A 22,171-nucleotide genomic window follows, 5' to 3' on the forward strand; every position below is an offset into this window, starting at 1 on the left:
AGAAAGTTTTAAAATAAAAAGCAGAAAAAGCGTGGGGTGCAGGTGCAAAAATAAAAACAAAGGTGAACACACGTGAGACATGCAAAGAAATTTTATATATGTATATTATATACAAAGCATATGAATAGTTTAGAAAAAAATTAAAAAATTTTTATAATAATAATATACCCCTATATTAGTCATAGTGTGCTAATGAGCAAACTCGTGAACAACATGTAGATGTGACAATATGTAAATATATATATATATACACACACATGCATAAATATATATATGTGCGCGTGTAGAATAAACTATCAAATATAAAGAATATATGTGAAAAAAATATTAGATAGATGTGTAAGAAAAATGTTTATAAAAAAGTGTAAAAAAAGTGTAAAAAAATTAATGAATAAAATTGATAAGTATGACTATCAATCGTTGTTACTTATAATCATACAGTGTACTGAGATAAGATGCTATATAGATAGACTGTTATAAAAAAAAAGGTGCATTAAAATAAGTTGCAATATATAGAAACAACTATAATAGATATAAATACATATACTGATCTAGCTATAAAATTGTTATCATGAGAATAAATGTGATAACATTTTTATATATATCAGGCATGCCCCACCCATCATACCCCTAGGGGTATCATACTAAATATTAAAATGGGACAATCAAGGCCATATTATGACACACTCAGTAGGTCATCTTGCCATAAAAAGGTGCTTCACTAGTGCCTTCGGGTCCACGTAAAGCTGACACTTCTTCCAGGAGCTAAAAGACACACAGACCAAACTACAGACAGACGAACAACAAACGGACAAACAGGTGAACATAAAAAATGACAAACAAAAAAAGAGGACGGGGGGGGGGGGGGGGGGGGGGGGGGGAAAGGGGGGGGGGGGAAGAAAGGAAAAGGAAAAGGGATCCAAACACAAAAGACACAATCAACAAAACCCAAAAACCAAAACCAACAAAAAACAAAAAACAACAACAACAACACACACAAAACAAACGACAAAAGACACACACAACAACAAAACAAGAAAAACACAAACAACAAAAAACAACCAAGAGACAAAAACAAAAGCAACAACAACAACAAAAATGAGTAAGTGTGTAAAGTTGCTAGGTCCTAACTGTCTATGATAAAATGTCCTGTTAAAATAAAACTAAAACCCAAAACTAAAATATATATACAGAACAGATTACAATGTATTATACACCAAATACATCACAAAAAGGATGTATAACTATTATTTTCATTTAGTCCCCACGGGGTAATGGTTTTTAAGTCAAAAATCCAACGTTGGTGCACAGACGTCGCCTCTCCGCTGTGCGCGTGCGCCCGAGAGACCAAGATGGCGCCGGCAGCTATGAGCTCTGGCGGTACGGAACACAGCTGCTTCTATCCAGGTAATTTTCACTCCAAATATCTGATTGGTCCTCTGTTATATAAATAGTTTACCCAGCTACTACCCATATACTCCCTGACGAAGCGGGTAGCGAAACGGCGTAGGGGTTGTGTGTGATCTCAGATGTGAGTATAACGTGGTGACTCCGGATGCACTGTGGCAGCGTGTTTATCCTCTCTTCCCTTCCGAGGGCTGGTGTATTTTCCTAGTGCAGTGATGTTGCTGTTGATGTACTTGTTAATCTTTTCAGGTCTCATACCAACACACTTTTTTCTCTAGGTTTCTCAGGCTCCCACAGTGCACCAATAGATCACCTGTACACGTTGTCTCTCTTCTCTTATTATCATTTATTTTTTGTTTGCCTTCTCTATGTGGGCCTAATGTCGCAGTGCTGTTCTGCAGTATATGTTTAATTGGTAATGGCAAACCTTTAAGAGAATAGTCCTTATTAGATCATTACACATTTTTCTGGCTATTGCTGATTCTCATTATTTATGTTTTTTATTTTTATTATTATCAATGTTTAATAAAGCTTGTTATTTTATTTATATTTTCACGTCTGGTGCATTTATTTGATAGGAGGTATACTAAAGTGTTTTGCACCAAACGCAATTTACTTTTCGAGTTGAAAAGCAACTTTGGTCACATATCTTTGGTTATATTAATTTGTAGCCCATATGCTCGACGGTTATTCTGCACATGTACTTGTAGCATTTATACTACACATACACATGGCCTACATCAGGCACATACGCTCTTAGCATTGATACCGCAAGTATATTCATAGCATTATACTGCTCATAGTATCATACCACTATACGCTCATAGCATTTATACCACATACACGCTCGTTGTATTCATACCACAGACATGTTCACGTCATGTATATTGCACATAGAATTGTAGCAATACACTACACGGACATTCGTAGCATACATAGCGTCTACACTACACACATGCTCCCGTAGCTTTTACTGTACGTATGTTTATAGCATTCATTCTGTGTATTCGTGCATAGTCTTTTATACGGAAAGTTCACTCAGGTTTGTCAGGATGTAGCCCTATTGCCGAACTCCTCTTCAGGTTAAGGGGTCAATGTCGGTTGCTACTGACTCGTTCAGAGCAATCGCATTGTTGTTTATTGTCATGACCTGACAAGTTCTCAGGTCAGATACAACCTCCTCTGTTGTATTTCACGACTACGTTATCAGTTAGTTATAGTACACATATTCAACTATCCGGCACAGGTACTCGTTCAAGGGTGGTCATCATTTTAGTGGCACTAATCGGCTGTTCAATGCCCGGTCACCTGACTCGTTCCTTCAGGGGTTGAATCGCGGTTGTTACTGACTCACATTCAGAGCAACCAATTTCAGGAATACTCACAATGTTAACCTGTTGCCTGACTCCTCTTCAGGTTAAGGGGTAATGTCGGTTGCTACTGACTCGTATTCAGAGCAATTTTGTCGTTGGTGTATTTGTTATGACCTGACACGTTTTCAGGTCAGATACAACCTCGTCTGTTCTATTTCTCGATTACGTCATTTCGTTATAGTACACAGATTCAACGCTCTGGCATAGTTGCACGTTACGCTCATAGTCTGGTTACGTTCATAGCTTTATTTTGTTGTACTGCACATGGGTAATAGTTTTTCTGCATTTCCATCCTTAGAGTCTACACTACACATATGCTCCCGTAGCTTTACTGTACTCATGCTCATAGCTTTCATACTGCATATTCATGCATAGTGTTTATACGGAAAGCTTATACAGCTTTGTTAGGATGTTGCCCTATTTGCCTGACTCCTTCAGCTTAAGGAGTTAATGTCGGTTGCTACCGACAAATTTTCAGAGCAATTACATTGTGGTTCATTGTCACGACCTGAGACGTTCTCAGGACAGATACAGCCTCCTCCGTGGTATTTCATGACCACGTTATCAGTTACTTATAGTAGACATATTCAACTATCCGGCATAGTTGCACGTTGTCTATCTTTTGAGATATATGTTTACACTTTATTTTCTAGGCGTGTATGCTGTACTCATAATGATGTTAGAGCATAAATTCATAACGTTCCTTACGTTTTCACGGTACTTACGCTCCCAGCTTGTGTATGATACATGCACCAGTACACAGCATTTGTTGTATACTACCATAGTTGTATGCGGGTAGGTTATGTGCATTCGTTCCTAGTGTTGAATAGCAGTTGCACCTCTGGCTGTACATATATTTACAATGCACGATTACAGTATTCATATGGTGCTTACATTCATTGCAGATATATCGAGCACATATTCTTAAACCTCCTACGTCTGCAGGGGGATGCACCACATAGGTTATTGTTAGACATGTCTCAGAGCAATAACATATTGAATAGCGACTTGTAGTTGGGTATACTGTTAGCAGGTTATGCCGTACATACGGTTAACATGTTTCATGCGGTGCACACAGGGGAGGTAGATCATTTGCTTAGGGTATTGGACACAATTGGTCATTTTTGTTACTGACACGCCTTCAGAACAACACGCCAGCTTCATACAGGTATCTTGTCATGAATACCCATGATGTTACCCTGTTGCCTGACTCCTCTTCAGGTTAAAAGGGGCAATGCCAGTTGCTACTGACTCGTTTTCAGAGCAATTTTGTCGTGTGTTATATTTGTTATGACCTGACACGTTTTCAGGTCAGATACAACATCGTCTGTTGTATTTCTCGATGACGTTATCATTTCGTTATAGTACACAGATTCAACTATCCAGCATAATTGCACGTTCTCTTTTAAGGAGGGCCAGCATTTAGTTGCAGATATATTGTGCATTTAATACAGTTTCATGACTCATTTCTTTAGGATCGGGGATTGAATCGTGGTTGCTGCTGTCTCATTTCAGAGCAATTGATTTGACATGGTTATGTAGGTAATCTGACACGTTTCAGATAGCATACAATCTCAATATGGCATTTCACATTTACGTATTTGAGAAGAAAAAAAAAAAAAAGTGGTTTACAAAGACCTGTGACGTTTACAGGCACAATGATTTCACAAAGACCTGTCATGTCTACAGGCTCGATGGTTCCGCGGGGACCTGTGACGGGTTCAGGCACGACGGTGTCACAAAGACCTGTCGGGTCTACAGACATGATGGTTCACCTAAACACTGGTCACGTCTACAGATACGTTGCTCTCGCAGGGAGCTGTCATCTGCAATGGGTCATCACTCCCAAGTCCAGTTGGGTCAGTACAGTGGCTAGTTAGGTATGTCTGTTACAGTCTCAATCAGGTAAGGTGCCTTCGTGAACCTTGTCATGCGACATGACCCACACTGTCTATCAGGTAGATAGGTATTTCTTGTCATTTACCTGTCAGTTTAGTTTTTGCCTCTTAAATAGCAGGGGATTGGTGCTTGTCAGACCTGCCATGAAGTTAGCCTTTCCGTGTCCATTCGAAGTAATGTCACAAGTAGGGATGGTGATAGGTATAGTTCAGTTAGTATATTTGGCAGGGAAGGTTATTTTCAGGTTGATTCTTTACAGATGGACGTTACTACCACGGTTTCAAAGGTATGGTTACCACCTCTAGTAGTCACTAGTTGGTCAGGGCTACTCTTTCAGCACACTAGGTATAGTCTACTTCGGGTATGTGAAGATTGATGCTGGATGTAGGATGTTTTATTTCAGGAATTGTATTCATCCTAGCATGGTTGCTTTTTGCCCTCTATAGGCGTGCCCTCATTGCGCGGTTATGGCACAACTCAGACCGCTATGCTAGGGTAAGATCTTGTATAGGTATGTAGGCAATCTTTCCTGTCACTAGTACACGTATGGAGCCCCGATCACAAGTATAAAGCCTGATGGGCTGTATTTGTGCGAGGGGCGGAAGTAATTATCGCTCCCTGCACTTCCAGGTGGGGCTTATTGGGAACAGGTGGGGGCGTGTGTATATAACTTCCCCCTCTCCTACGGGGGCGGAGCACATGTCGTTTGTGGAACCCTCCCAACCCTCCCTTATCTTATTCCTTCACTATAGTGCATGCCCTCTATAGGCGTGCCCTCATTGCGCGGTTATGGCACAACTCAGACCGCTATGCAAGGGTAAGATCTTGTATAGGTATGTAGGCAATCTTTCCTGTCACTAGTACACGTATGGAGCCCCGATCACAAATGTACTATAAATGTATTATAAATGTACTATAAATGATTTATAAATGTACTATAAATGTATTATGAATGTAATCTAAATGTATTATAAATGTACTATAAATGTATTATAAATGTACTATGAATGTATTATAAATGTATTATAAATGTACTATAAATGTATTATAAATGTATTATAAATGTACTATAAATGTACTATAAATGTATTATAAATGTATCATAAATGTAATATAAATGTATTACAAATGTACTATAAATGTACTATAAATGTATTGTAAATGTATTGTAAATGTACTATAAATGTATTATAAATGTACTATAAATGTACTATAAATGTATTATAAATGTACTATAAATGTATTATAAATGTATTATAAATGTATTATAAATGTACTATAAATGTATTATAAATGTATTATAAATGTACTATAAATGTATTATAAATGTATTGTAAATGTATTATAAATGTACTATAAATGTATTATAAATGTATTATAAATGTATTATAAATGTACTATAAATGTATTATAAATGTATTATAAATGTATTATAAATGTACTATAAATGTATTGTAAATGTATTATAAATGTACTATAAATGTACTATAAATGTATTATAAATGTATTATAAATGTACTATAAATGTATTATAAATGTATTATAAATGTACTATAAATGTATTATAAATGTATTATAAATGTATTATAAATGTACTATAAATGTACTATAAATGTACTATAAATGTATTATAAATGTACTATAAATGTATTATAAATGTATTATAAATGTATTATAAATGTACTATAAATGTATTATTAATGTACTATAAATGTACTATAAATGTATTATAAATGTACTATAAATGTATTATAAATGTACTATAAATGTACTATAAATGTATTATAAATGTACTATAAATGTATTATAAATGTACTATAAATGTACTATAAATGTATTATAAATGTACTATAAATGTATTATAAATATATTATAAATGTATTATAAATGTACTATAAATGTATTATAAATGTACTATAAATGTACTATGAATGTATTATAAATGTACTATAAATGTATTATAAATGTACTATAAATGTATTATAAATGTACTATAAATGTATTATAAATGTATTATAAATGTACTATAAATGTACTATAAATGTACTATAAATGTACTATAAATGTATTATAAATGTATTATAAATGTACTATAAATGTATTATAAATGTACTATAAATGTACTATAAATGTATTATAAATGTATTATAAATGTACTATAAATGTATTATAAATGTACTATAAATGTATTATAAATGTACTATAAATGTACTATAAATGTATTATAAATGTACTATAAATGTATTATAAATGTACTATAAATGTACTATAAATGTATTATAAATGTACTATAAATGTATTATAAATGTATTATAAATGTATTATAAATGTACTATAAATGTATTATAAATGTATTATAAATGTATTATAAATGTATTATTAATGTACTATAAATGTATTATAAATGTATTATTAATGTACTATAAATGTATTATAAATGTACTATAAATGTATTATAAATGTACTATAAATGTATTATCAATGTACTATAAATGTACTATAAATGTATTATAAATGTACTATAAATGTTCTATAAATGTATTATAAATGTACTATAAATGTATTATAAATGTACTATAAATGTATTATAAATGTACTATAAATGTACTATAAATGTACTATAAATGTACTATAAATGTATTATAAATGTACTATAAATGTACTATAAATGTATTATAAATATATTATAAATGTATTATAAATGTACTATAAATGTATTATAAATGTACTATAAATGTACTATGAATGTATTATAAATGTATTATTAACCCCTTAAGGACCAGGCCATTTTACACCTTAAGGACCGGAGCGTTTTTTGCAATTCTGACCACTGTCACTTTAAACATTAATAACTCTGGAATGCTTTTAGTTATCATTCTGATTGTTTTAGTTATCATTCTGATTGTTTTTTCGTGGCATATTCTACTTTAACTTAGTGGTAAAATTTTATGGTAACTTGCATCCTTTCTTGGTGAAAAATCCCAAAATGTGATGAAAAAAATAAAAATTTAGCATTTTTCTAACTTTGAAGCTCTCTGCTTGTAAGGAAAATGGATATTCAAAATAAAACATTTTTGGGTTCACATATACAATGGGGGAGATGTATCAATGTTGTTATTGGTAGACGTTTTTTGTAGGTCATTTTGGTTGGTCTAAATTTGGAGCAATTTCTCCAAATTTATCAAACTTGTGCAAGCCCCATGATAAATTTCGTGCAATGGTCTAAATCTCCACAAAGTTCTATTTGTAGACCAGTTCTACACCTCACAGGAAAAGTGGTGTATCCTGGACGCTGGGATTTTGTTCTATTGTTTTTCAGGATTCCTCTGAGGGTTTTTTTGTCCACCAGCAAAAACGCCTGAAAAACGGTCCCAGCTTTTCCTGCATTTTGGTAATTTTTCTTGGGGGAGATTTATCAAAAACTGTACATAGGAAGAGTAGTGCAGTTGCCCATGGCAACCAATCAGATTGCTTCTTTACAAAAATGAATGGAGCGATCTGATAGGTTGCTATGGGCATCTGCACCGCTCTTCCTCTACATAGGTTTTGATTAATCTCCCCCCTTGTGCTTTTTCTTGCATTTTTGCTGGTGTGCGGAAACAAACATTTTTGTACCCTGTGTGAATTTTTTTCACTGTAGGTACTACTTCATGGGTTGGATGCAGAGCGCCCGCCCCACGGAGTGTAAGGAGGTAAGGAGTGATGTATAGCATATACATATACAGTGTGCAGAGCATCACTACTTACCTCCGCCCGCTGTATAGTATACAGGGGGCATAGTGTATCCATGTATACTATACAGGAGCCCAGCAAGGAAAGAGTTAACCCACACTGCAGCTCTGAGTTAAATCTTTGTGCGCTCTCCTGTATATACAGCCATCTATAGATGACTGTATATACAGGATACAGTAGGCAGACAAGAACAATTGGAGGCTCCCTGTTACACACTGCAGTATGGGCGCACTCCCCAGGTGAGATCGCAAATGATGTCCTAACCTTTTTCTTTCTCATTTCAGATACGTGAATGGGGAGGACTACGTCAGATTCAGTGTATTGCGATGATGACCAGCTTTTTTTTAATGTCAATAAAAGGTTTAATGAGGGCTGTGTGGGGATTTTTTTTTTTTTTTTAAATACATTTTTTTTTCAATGCCGGGCTTAGCGTTAGCCACAAAAACAGCTAGCGCTAACCCCCAATTATTACCCCGTTACCCACCGCCACAGGGTTGCTGGGAAGAGCCAGTACCAACAGGCCTGGAGTGTCAAAAATAGCGCTCCTGGCTGGGGTTATTTAGGTTGGGGAGAGCCAGCAACAATGGTCCTCGCCCATCCTGGTAACGTCAGGCTGTTGCTGATTGGTTGGTATCTGACTGACACTGAAAATATGGGGAACCACACACTTTTTTTTATTACAAAAAAAAACAACACATAGGCTGCCCCATATTTTCATTGTCAATCAGACACCAACCAATCAGCAACAGCCTGACATTACCAGGATGGACGAGGACCATTGTTACTGGCTCTCCCCAACCTAAATAACCCCAGCCTGTTACCGCCTAGGCCAAGAAGCGCTATTTTTGATGCTCCGGGCCTGTTTGTACCGGCTCTTCCCGGCACCCCTGTGGTGGTGAGTACCGGGTAATAATTGGGGGTTAGTGCTAGCTGTTTTCAGGGCTAACGCTAAGCCCAGCTTAGTAATAGATTCCGTCTACAAGACAACTTCCACTACTAAACCTGAAATTTCAATTATAAAAAACACAACACATGAAATAAAAAATGTATTTAAAAAAACACTCCCCCACAGCCCTCGTTAACCCTTTTATTGACATAAAAAAAATGCTAGTCATCGTCACACTCCACCGAATCTCAGGTAGCCCTCTGCATTCACTTCTCTGAAATGACAAGAAAATAAAAACACGAAAAATGGGTCAGTACATTTTTGGCACTCTCCCCTGGGGAGAGCGCACATCATGCAGTGTGTTCCTAAAGAGGGAGCCTCCAATTGTTGCTAAACTACAACTCCCATCATGGGGGCTGTAAGTAAACAACAGCTGGAGTCTCCCTGTTTGGGAACACACTGCCAAAAAGGCTCTGTTCCCATTATGCAAAACGCATAATGAGAACAGAGCCATATTTACCACCCTGGCTTCAGGCCTGGACTGTGAAGCTCGGCCCCCTAATGATGTCATCACTAGGGGGCAGGGCGGAGAAGTTGCAAGGGGTCTCAAGAGTGAGACCCCTGAGATCCGTCAGTCTGCCCTTGGACTACTACTCCCATCATGGGAAATGTTGTGTCCCATGATGGGAGTAGTTGTAGTACCACAGTGCTGAGGGATGGCTGTTACACATCCCCCAGCTGTGAAACTGTATTGTGACTGTTAGGACTACTACTCCCATCATGGACAGACTCTGTCCATGATGGGAGTTGTAGTCCTCCGGCTGAAGGACAGATCGCAGCAGGTCATTCTTCAGAGACCTGCTGCGATCTGCATTTATTAACTTAAAATCCGGCGGCAACACTGCACTCCCCGCCGGCTCCTGTATACAGATGTCACGATTCATAATCCCCGCCGCCGGGAGAGGGGAGCTCTGATTGGTGGAAAGCTATTCACCACTATTAGCCAATCAGAGCTCCTGTCTTCTGGTGGGGATTATGAATTGTGACAGGTCTATACAGGGGAGCGAGTGGAGCCGCTTCTACAGTATATAATTGTTATGTTATTTACCCACCACAGACTAATACTGACCCCTTCTATAGTGAGCGCTGGGCCCGCTGTGTGATTTACAGGTCCCCAGCGCAAGTGTCCGGCCCCACTGACCTTTATATGTTATAAATCTTTATGATACACACTGCCCGTCCTCCTCCTCATTCTTCTCATACCGGAGACGCGGGACTTCTGTATCATAGTCTATAGACAGAGCGCCCCCTCCCGGCCTCCACGCTGCACAGGGCTGGGGCCAGACAACGGCAGGGGGCGCTCTGACTATAGTGAAAGCAGAAGCTGCTCGTCTCCGGTATCAGAAGAATGAAGAGGAGGACGGGCAGTGTGTATCACAAAGATTTATAACATGTAAAGGTCAGTGGGGCCGGACACTTGCGCTGGGGACCTGTCAATCACACAGCGGTCCCAGCGCTCACTATAGAAGGGGTCAGTATTAGTCTGTGGTGGGGAAATAACATAACAATTATATACTGTAGAAGCGACTCCACTCGCTCCCCTGTATAGACCTGTCACAATTCATAATCCCCACCAGAAGACAGGAGCTCTGATTGGCTAATAGTGGTGAATAGCTTTCCACCAATCAGAGCTCCTGTCTCCCGGAGGTGGGGATTATGAATCGTGACATCTGTATACAGGAGCCGGCGGCAGCACAGTGGAGCCGCATGCACCGCCGGCTTTTTAAGTTAATAAATGCAGATCGCAGCGGGTCTCTGGAGAATGACCTGCTGCGATCTGTCCTTCAGCCTCAGGACTACAACTCCCATCATGGACAGAGTCTGTCCACGATGGGAGTAGTAGTCCTAACAGTCACAATAGAGTCCCGCAGACAGGGGATGTGCGTCTCTCAGCGCTGTGGTACTACAACTACTCCCATTATGGGACAGATTCTGTCCCATGATGGGAGTAGTTGTAGTACTGCAGTGCTGAGAGACACACCTGCATCCCCCACCTGCATCTCCCACCGTCTGCCATTTTCTACGAGTCCTTGCTAGCACTCTTAGGTTTAGACTACTTTACTTGCAAAAAAGCGCAATTGCGCAAAAAAAAAACATCTACTTTTTTTTGCGCAATTGATAAATACCAGTCCACTGGATAAGGTGGTGTACTGTAGACCAAACTGGTGACAACTTTAGAAAACTGTCCACCAAAAAAAACGCAGCTCTATGCAAAAAAAGCGCAATTGCGCAAAATTTGTAGACGTGAAAAATGTTCTAAGTGCAATGATACATGTCCCCCAATATGTCTACTTTATGTTTGCATCATAAAATTAATTAGTTTTTACTTTTGGAAGACACCAGAGGCTTCAAAGTTCAGCAGCAATTTGGAAATTTTTCACAAAATTTTCAAACTCGCTATTTTTCATGGACCAGTTCAGGTTTGAAGTGGATTTGAAGGGTCTTCATATTAGAAATACCCCATAAATGACCCCATTATAAAAACTACACCCCCCAAAGTATTCAAAATGACATTCAATAAGTGTATTAACCCTTTAGGTGTTTCACAGGAATAGCAGAAAAGTGAAGGAGAAAATTCACAATCTTCATTTTTTACACTCGCATGTTCTTGTAGACCCAATTTTAGAATTTTTGCAATTGGTAGAAAGGAGAAAATTTTAACTTGTATTTGAAACCCAATTTCTCTCGAGTAAGCACATACCTCATATGTCTATGTTAATGGTTCAGTGGGCGCAGTAGAGGGCTCAGAAGGGAAGGAGCGACAAATGGTTTTTGGGGGGCATGTCACCTTTAGGAAGCCCCTATGGTGCCAGGACAGCAAAAAAAAACCACATGGCATACCATTTTGGAAACTAGACCCCTCAGGGAACGTAAAAAGGGGTAAAGTGAACCTTAATACCCCACAGGTGATTCACGACTTTTGCATATGTAAAAAAAAAAAAATGTTTTACCTCAAATGCTTGGTTTCCCAAAATTTTAACATTTTTAAAAAGGATAATAGCAGAAAATACCCCCCAAAATTTGAAGCCCAATTTCTCCCGATTCAGAAAACACCCCATATGGGGGTGAAAAGTGCTCTGCTGGCACACTACAGGTCTCAGAAGAGAAGGAGTCACATTTGGCTTTTTGAAAGCAAATTTTGCTCTGGGGGCATGCCGCATTTAGGAAGCCCCTATGGTGCCAGAACCGCAAAAAAAAACCACATGGCATACCATTTTGGAAACTAGACCCCTCGGGGAACGTAACAAGGGGTAATGTGAACCTTAATACCCCACAGGTGATTCACAACTTTTGCATATGTAAAAAAAAAAAATGTTTTTACCTAAAATGCTTGGTTTCCCAAAAATTTTACATTTTTAAAAAGGGTAATAGCAGAAAATACCCCCCAAAATTTGTAACACAATTTCTCCCGAGTACGGCGATACCCCATATGTGGCCCTAAACTGTTGCCTTGAAATACGACAGGGCTCCAAAGTGAGAGCGCCATGCGCATTTGAGGCCTAAATTAGGGACTTGCATAGGGGTGGACATAGGGGTATTCTACGCCAGTGATTCCCAAACAGGGTGCCTCCAGCTGTTGTAAAAGTCCCAGCATGCCTGGACAGTCAGTGGCTGTCTGGTAATACTGGGAGTAGTTGTTTTGCAACAGCTGGAGGCTCCGTTTTGGAAACAGTGGTGTACCAGACATTTTTCATTTTTATTGGGGAGGGGGGCTGTGTAGGGGAATGTGTATATGTAGTGTTTTTTACTTTTTATTTTATTTTGTGTTAGTGTAGTGTTTTTAGGGTACAGTCGCACGGGCGGGGGGTTCACAGTAGTTTCTCGCTGGCAGTTTGAGCTGCAGCAGAAAATTTGCCGCAGCTAAAACTTGCAGCCGGATACTTACTGTAATCCTCCGCCCATGTGAGTGTACCCTGTACGTTCACATTGGGGGGGGGGGGGGGGGACATCCAGCTGTTGCAAAACTACAACTCCCAGCATGTAGGGTCTATAAGTGCATGCTGGGAGTTGTAGTTTTGCAACAGCTGGAGGCACACTGGTTGTGAAACACAGAGTTTGGCAACCAGTGTGCCTTCAGCTGTTGCAAAAGCTACAACCCCCAGCATGTACGGACAGCGGAAGGGCATGCTGGGTGTTGTAGTTATGCAACAGCGGGAGGCATACTACTTTGGCTGGGGATGCTGGGGATTGTAGTTATGCAACAGCTGGAGACACACTGGTTTGCTACTTAACTCAGTGTGCCTTCAGCTGTTGCAAAACTACAACTCTCAGCAGTCACCGACAGCACACGGGCATGCTGGGAGTTGTGGTTATGCAACCAGCAGATGCACCACTACAACTCCCAGCATGCACTTTAGCTGTTTGTGCAAGCTGGGAGTTGTAGTTACACAACAGCTGAAGGTACACTTTTCCATAGAAAGAATGTGCCTTCAGCTGTTGCAAAACCATAAGTCCCAGCATGCCCATAAGGGAATGCTAGGAGTTGTGGTGGTCTGCCTCCTCCTGTTGCATAACTACAGCTCCCAGCATGCCCTTTTTGCATGCTGGGAGCTGTTGCTAAGCAACAGCAGGAGGCTGTCACTCACCTCCTGCTGCTGCTGATCGACGCTGCAGGTCAGTCCCGCCGCCGCCGCCGTCGTCGCTCCTGGGGCCCCGATCCCAACATTAACGCCGGGGATCGGGGTCCCCAGCACCCGGGGTCGTCTTCCCGCACCCGCTCACGTCCTCCCGAAGAGGGGCGGAGCGGGTGCGGGAGTGACACCCGCAGCAGGCGCCCTAATTGGTCGGCCAGGAATCCGGCCGACGAATCAGGGCGATCGTGAGGTGGCACCAGTGCCACCTCACCCCTGCAGGCTCTGGCTGTTCGGGGCCGTCTCTGTCGGCCCCGATCAGCCAGTAATTCCGGGTCACCGGGTCACTGGAGACCCGATTGACCCGGAATCGCCGCAGATCGCTGGACTGAATTGTCCAGCGATCTGCGGCCATCGCCGACATGGGGGGGCATAATGACCCCCCCTGGGCGATATGCCGCGATGCCTGCTGAACGATTTCAGCAGGCATCGGGCACCGGCTCCCCTCCGGCTAGCGGCGGGGGGCCGGGAATGGACAGGACGTACTCCTACGTCCTCGGTCCTTAAGGACTCGGAAATGGGGGCGTAGGAGTACGTCCATTGTTCTTAAGGGGTTAATGTACTATAAATGTACTATAAATGTACTATAAATGTATTATAAATGTACTATAAATGTACTATAAATGTATTATAAATGTATCATAAATGTACTATAAATGTATTATAAATGTATTATAAATGTACTATAAATGTATTATAAATGTATTATAAATGTACTATAAATGTACTATAAATGTACTATAAATGTACTATAAATGTATTATAAATGTATCATAAATGTACTATAAATGTATTATAAATGTACTATAAATGTATTATAAATGTACTTTAAATGTATTCTAAATGTACTATAAATGTTTTATAAATGTATTATAAATGTACTATAAATGTATTATAAATGTATTATAAATGTATTATAAATGTATTATAAATGTACTATAAATGTATTATAAATGTACTATAAATGTACTATAAATGTACTATAAATGTACTATAAATGTACTATAAATGTATTATAAATGTATTATAAATGTACTATAAATGTACTATAAATGTACTATAAATGTACTATAAATGTATTATAAATGTACTTTAAATGTATTCTAAATGTACTATAAATGTTTTATAAATGTATTATAAATGTACTATAAATGTATTATAAATGTACTATAAATGTACTATAAATGTACTATAAATGTACTATAAATGTACTATAAATGTATTATAAATGTATTATAAATGTACTATAAATGTACTATAAATGTACTATAAATGTACTATAAATGTATTATAAATGTATTATAAATGTATTATAAATGTACTATAAATGTATTATAAATGTACTATAAATGTACTATAAATGTACTATAAATGTATTATAAATGTATTATAAATGTATTATAAATGTACTATAAATGTATTATAAATGTACTATAAATGTACTATAAATGTACTATAAATGTACTATAAATGTACTATAAATGTATTATAAATGTACTATAAATGTACTATAAATGTATTATAAATGTATTATAAATGTTTTATAAATGTATCATAAATGTATCATAAATGTACTATAAATGTATTATAAATGTACTATAAATGTATTATAAATGTACTATAAATGTACTATAAATGTATTATAAATGTACTATAAATGTACTATAAATGTATTATAAATGTATTATAAATGTACTATAAATGTACTATAAATGTATTATAAATGTATTATAAATGTATTATAAATGTATTATAAATGTACTATAAATGTACTATAAATGTATTATAAATGTATTATAAATGTACTATAAATGTACTATAAATGTATTATAAATGTACTATAAATGTATTATAAATGTATTATAAATGTACTATAAATGTACTATAAATGTATTATAAATGTACTATAAATGTATTATAAATGTATTATAAATGTACTATAAATGTATTATAAATGTACTATAAATGTACTATTAATGTATTATAAATGTATTATAAATGTACTATAAATGTACTATAAATGTACTATAAATGTATTATAAATGTACTATAAATGTACTATAAATGTACTATAAATGTATTATAAATGTACTATAAATGTACTATAAATGTACTATAAATGTATTATAAATGTATTATAAATGTACTATAAATGTATTATAAATGTATTATAAATGTATTATAAATGTACTATAAATGTATTATAAATGTACTATAAATGTACTATAAATGTATTATAAATGTACTATAAATGTATTATAAATGTATTATAAATGTACTATAAATGTACTATAAATGTATTATAAATGTATTATAAATGTACTATAAATGTATTATAAATGTACTATAAATGTACTATAAATGTATTATAAATGTATTATAAATGTATTATAAATGTACTATAAATGTACTATAAATGTATTATAAATGTACTATAAATGTATAAACCCCTTCACCCACACAACAAACCATACAATCTACAATTCCTCCACTCACACAACAAACCATACAATCTACAATTCCTCCACTCACACAACAAACCATACAATCTACAATTCCTCCACTCACACAACAAACCATACAATGTACAACCCCTTCACTCACACAACAAACCATACAATCTACAACCCCTTCACTCACACAACAAACCATACAATCTACAACCCCTTCACTCACACAACAAACCATACAATCTACAACCCCTCCACTCACACAACAAACCATACACTCTACAACCCCTTCACCCACACAACAAACCATACAATCTACAACCCTCCACTCACACAACAAACCATACAATCTACAACCCCTTCACCCACACAACAAACCATACAATCTACAACCCCTTCACCCATACAACAAACCATACAATCTACAAACCCTTCACTCACACAACAAACCATGCAATCTACAACCCCTTCACCCATACAACAAACCATACAATCTACAACCCCTCCACTCACACAGCAAACCATACAATCTACAACCCCTCCACTCACACAACAAACCATACAATCTACAACCCCTTCACTCACACAGAAAACCATACAATCTACAACCCCTCCACTCACACAACAAACCATACAATCTACAACCCCTTCACTTACACTACAAACCATACAATCTACAACCCTTCACTCACACTACAAACCATACAATCTACAACCCCTTCACCCACATAACAAACCATACAATCTACAACCCCTTCACTCACACAACAAACCATACAATCTACAACCCCTTCACCCACACAACAAACCATACAATCTACAACCCCTCCACTCACACAACAAACCATACAATCTACAACCCCTTCACTCACACTACAAACCATACAATCTACAACCCCTTCACTCACACAACAAACCATACAATCTACAACCCCTTCACTCACACAACAAACCATACAATGTATAATCCTTTACTCACACAACAAACGATACAATGTATAATCCTTCACTCACACAACAAACGATACAATGTACAATCCTTCACTCACACAACAAACCATACAATCTACAACCCCTTCACTCACACAACAAACCACACAATCTACAACAGCAATGGAGCGACATCCAGGGCAGCGGTGACGGGTCCGGAGCGGCAGGGACACATGAATATTACCTCCTACCAGTGGCCTTCAACCTGCAGACCTCCAGATGTTGCAAAACTACAAGTTGTAGTTTTGCAACATCTGGAGGTCCGCAGGTTGAAGATCACTGTTGGGTTCAGAATCTTTTTTTCCTTTAAAATTGGGTGCGTCTTATATGCCGGTGCGTCCTATAGGGTGAAAAATACGTAATTCAATGAACGAGCTCACCCATATAAGGGATCCCATTGACCCAGTTCCCACGCTTCAAACACAATCCTTATTATCAATTGACCCAGTTTCCATGGATCACAGACCATCTTTATTGCCAAAAGACCCAGATCTTTCTATCATAAAGTAAAGATTACTACAACACTCCTGACATACCCTGGATCTGAACCCACATCGGGGTCTCCCATCCACTCCACAACCCCAATCCTCCTGCACAGCATTGATTTCTGCTGCAAGTTCTCCATAGACCACAATGGGCCCAAGTATTTCATTGGTTGCTAAATTACATTGTTATAGGGCTGTCCCATTCTCCTGTATACACCCCTATCAGCAATGGCAGTCTGACGTCACAGACCCAGCCTCCAATAGAACTCAAACCCGCCAATTTTCAAATGTCCTAACGGGAATGTATCCATGTACATGTATGTATATATTGTACACTATCTGAGCGCACTGTAATGCGGACCTGACGAAGGAGGGAGCCCCTCCGAAACGTGTTGTCCAACTAAGCACCGATCCTTTTTATGATTATACAATAAAAAGCTATCACTATCATCTGCACCATCTTCGATTGCTATTTGACCCCGCTGGTGTAGCGCTTCAGCGCCGAAGTCGTCACCCACGGGAAGGTTTAGGAGACCCGTGCCGGGATTCCTACACCCCACATCTGCTACAGTATAAAGGTAACAAAATGTCAATTATCATCTACAAAAATGTCTAGCATAAATATAACTAGTGTTCTGGGGAGAAGTGTGTAATGCCAAGGGACACCAGAAGCCAAGGCATTGGGCAGAGAGACTTCGGCAACCCAATCCACCAGTGTCATGTCTATTCTTGTGTGAAGTATTGTCATGCATAGTCAAATGTCATAATATGCATTGTCATAGTATATATAGTTATAGTCCATAAGTCATGTTATACCATAGTCATAGGTATTTTGTTATTCTCCATTAAATGCATGTTTAATAGAGCATGTATAGACAATTATACAAAGACTCTATTGCATTATTAGTTTTCTTTGAATAACAGCCTGGAAATGGACGTTGGGTTACAATGCCCAAAGGCCGCTTTGATCCTCAAGCCTTACAGGACCATACATCTAGGCCGACTTCTGTTAAGTAGGGGGGTTTGTGATGTCCCAGTACAGGATATAGCCCCGCACAGTACTTAGGCCCTGTCAGGTTGAGTCCCTCTGTGTCCTAGGGCCCTCCTGTAGTGTCTCCCCCATAGTAATATATATGTAATGTATAGTGTTAAGTGTGTTATGTTTAAAGGACCTTTAAGGACCTTTTGAGTTGTCACATGATAATGTTCACATGATGTGTTTGTTACCTAGAGAGCACCAGCTAACCAGGTGACCTGCAGCTTGACCTATGGTTTTCTGGCTTAGCCCCCCCTTTTATAAGAGGGGCGGCCATTACAATCTCACTCCTGCTGAGGACAGCAAAGACCAGACATCTCAGAGCCAGTGTCCAGCACATCTGGAGGCCTCAAGCCACCTATAGCCACATGTCAGTAAGTCAAATCTCAGTCTGCTGTCACTACCTACAGTCATGTCAAAAGGAGAAGTGAGGAAAAAAAGTGGAGAGAGGACAGCGCCTCGTGTGATACCGTAAAACAAAAGACCCCAGATGGAAACCCTGACAGGGTATATTCTCACCTGGTGACCCTCTTGAGGGTTAAGCGTGTCTCCCCATTTTAAGGAGTACTGATGATATCCGTGCTGCAGCCGAGGTGCCTGGACTGGTATCCTATGCAGGAACCCGTATAGTACTGGAATGTGGAGGAAAGAAGGAGGCCCTTAGGTCCGGCGCTGCTTGGTCCACAAAGGTTCAGTGGAAGACATGGTGGAGGTTAAAAGTAGTTTATTTAAAATTAATAAATAAAACTAATTTCCAGATGCATGCAAGCAATAACGCGTTTTGGGATCAGCATATCCCTTCTTCAGATTGCAGATGTATAAAAAATGATGGACATAAACATTTAAATATGCAGTGAAAGAGCGCCAAACCAATGATCCGGGTCATGGGGCGTATATTCAACCCGTATCTGAAACGGGGAACATTACCATTACAGAACGTGTTAAAATACAGATCATATATTATAAAGATAAAAAGGATAAAATTAAGACAAGTATATATACACATATGTAGACATTAAATTGGATTATACTTATTAAGGGTGTGTGTAATGTAGCGTCTGTAGTACTGGGAGCAAGTCCCAAAAAGAGGCTTGGGGCGCATGGCAGCGTATTCCAGAGGGAGGCTTAGAGCACATCAACCGGATGGCATATCAGGTAATATCGAAGTGGGGTTTGAATAAAAAAAAAAAGGCTGAATGGAACCTGTATTGGTTAGTAGATAGTGGTAAAGGAGCATAAACTCCCGTGGCATGTTTAAAACAAATTGGAAAAGGGGCTATGATGCGTAGACAGCCAATAAGGCGAAAGGGGGGTGTGTGGCTGAAAATCAATAACCAATCAGCTATCAGTACGGCATAAACTCTTGATGAGGATGTAAACAAAGGTCACCTGTTGAATAGCGACCAATCAGAAGTGGATTGAGTGTGATACGTAAAATTACGGTGAGTGATATATGGAAACGACCAATCAGACTGTATGCAGGGGCAATGACAACCAATAGGAAAGGAGGATGTATACTTGTAGTGACAGTAGCTCGAAGGAACAATGTAGTGTTACTGGATCTTAGGTTACATGTTCAATATACTCATTGAGACCTGACGGTTGTAAAGTTTGTAGGCAGAAGATCCAATCATTTTCCCGGCGGCGTAGACTCGTGAATCTTTGGTTAGTATCCTCTGAAATATGTTCAATTGGTGTGATCCGGAATTCTGAAAATCGGCAGTCATGCACTGCTGCGGCGTGCCTTGACACACTATGTGCATGACTGTCGATCTTCTGCCTACAAACTTTACAACCGTCAGGTCTCAATGAGTATATTGAACATGTAACCTAAGATCCAGTAACACTACATTGTTCCTTCGAGCTACTGTCACTACAAGTATACATCCTCCTACCAACAAAATAGAACCAGATCATGTAAAATATAATTCGCTTTTATTAACACATATGCAAAAAATACATACAATAATAAGAATAAAAAGAGGATAAAATAAGGCACTACAATGGCAGTCACAGAAGATGGGAGCAGGTAAGTGATGTGGCCCTACATGGGGTACAGGGAATAACTGGGGTACCATAGAAAATACATACAATAATAAGAATAAAAAGAGGATAAAATAAGGCACTACAATGGCAGTCACAGAAGATGGGAGCAGGTAAGTGATGTGGCCCTACATGGGGTACAGGGAATAACTGGGGTACATAGAAAATACATACAATAATAAGAATAAAAAGAGGATAAAATAAGGCACTACAATGGCAGTCACAGAAGATGGGAGCAGGTAAGTGATGTGGCCCTACATGGGGTACAGGGAATAACTGGGGTACATAGAAAATACATACAATAATAAGAATAAAAAGAGGATAAAATAAGGCACTACAATGGCAGTCACAGAAGATGGGAGCACGTAAGTGATGTGGCCCTACATGGGGTACAGGGAATAACTGGGGTACATAGAAAATACATACAATAATAAGAATAAAAAGAGGATAAAATAAGGCACTACAATGGCAGTCACAGAAGATGGGAGCAGGTAAGTGATGTGGCCCTACATGGGGTACAGGGAATAACTGGGGTACCATAGAAAGTACATACAATAATAAGAATAAAAAGAGGATAAAATAAGGCACTACAATGCCAGTCACAGAAGATGGGAGGAGGCAAGAGATGTGGCCCTACATGGGGTACAGGGAATAACTGGGGTACCATAGAAAATACATACAATAATAAGAATAAAAAGAGGATAAAATAAGGCACTACAATGGCAGTCACAGAAGATGGGAGCAGGTAAGTGATGTGGCCCTACATGGGGTACAAGGAATAACTGGGGTACCATAGAAAATACATACAATAATAAGAATAAAAAGAGGATAAAATAAGGCACTACAATGGCAGTCACAGAAGATGGGAGCAGGTAAGTGATGTGGCCCTACATGGGGTACAGGGAATAACTGGGGTACCATAGAAAGTACATACAATAATAAGAACAAAAAGAGGATAAAATAAGGCACTACAATGGCAGTCACAGAAGATGGGAGCAGGTAAGTGATGTGGCCCTACATCGGGTACAGGGAATAACTGGGGTACCATAGAAAGTACATACAATAATAAGAATAAAAAGAGGATAACATAAGGCACTACAATGGCAGTCACAGAAGATGGGAGCAGGTAAGTGATGTGGCCCTACATGGGGTACAGGGAATAACTGGGGTACCATAGAA

General features: G+C 38.4%; 1 protein-coding gene across 1 annotated transcript in view; it reads right to left on the reverse strand.

Annotated features, from left to right (window-relative positions):
* Positions 1 to 687: 687 nt before the first annotated feature.
* LOC130315341 (putative ferric-chelate reductase 1) overlaps positions 688 to 22,171 on the reverse strand; it is an 82,524-nt gene continuing 61,040 nt past the window's right edge. The window contains exon 6 of the mRNA XM_056552757.1: positions 688 to 765. Coding sequence (XP_056408732.1) covers positions 688 to 765 — 78 coding nt within the window. The remainder of the gene's footprint in view (positions 766 to 22,171) is intronic.

Source organism: Hyla sarda, unplaced genomic scaffold (assembly GCF_029499605.1).
Source record: "Hyla sarda isolate aHylSar1 unplaced genomic scaffold, aHylSar1.hap1 scaffold_187, whole genome shotgun sequence".
Classification (NCBI taxonomy): domain Eukaryota; kingdom Metazoa; phylum Chordata; class Amphibia; order Anura; family Hylidae; genus Hyla; species Hyla sarda.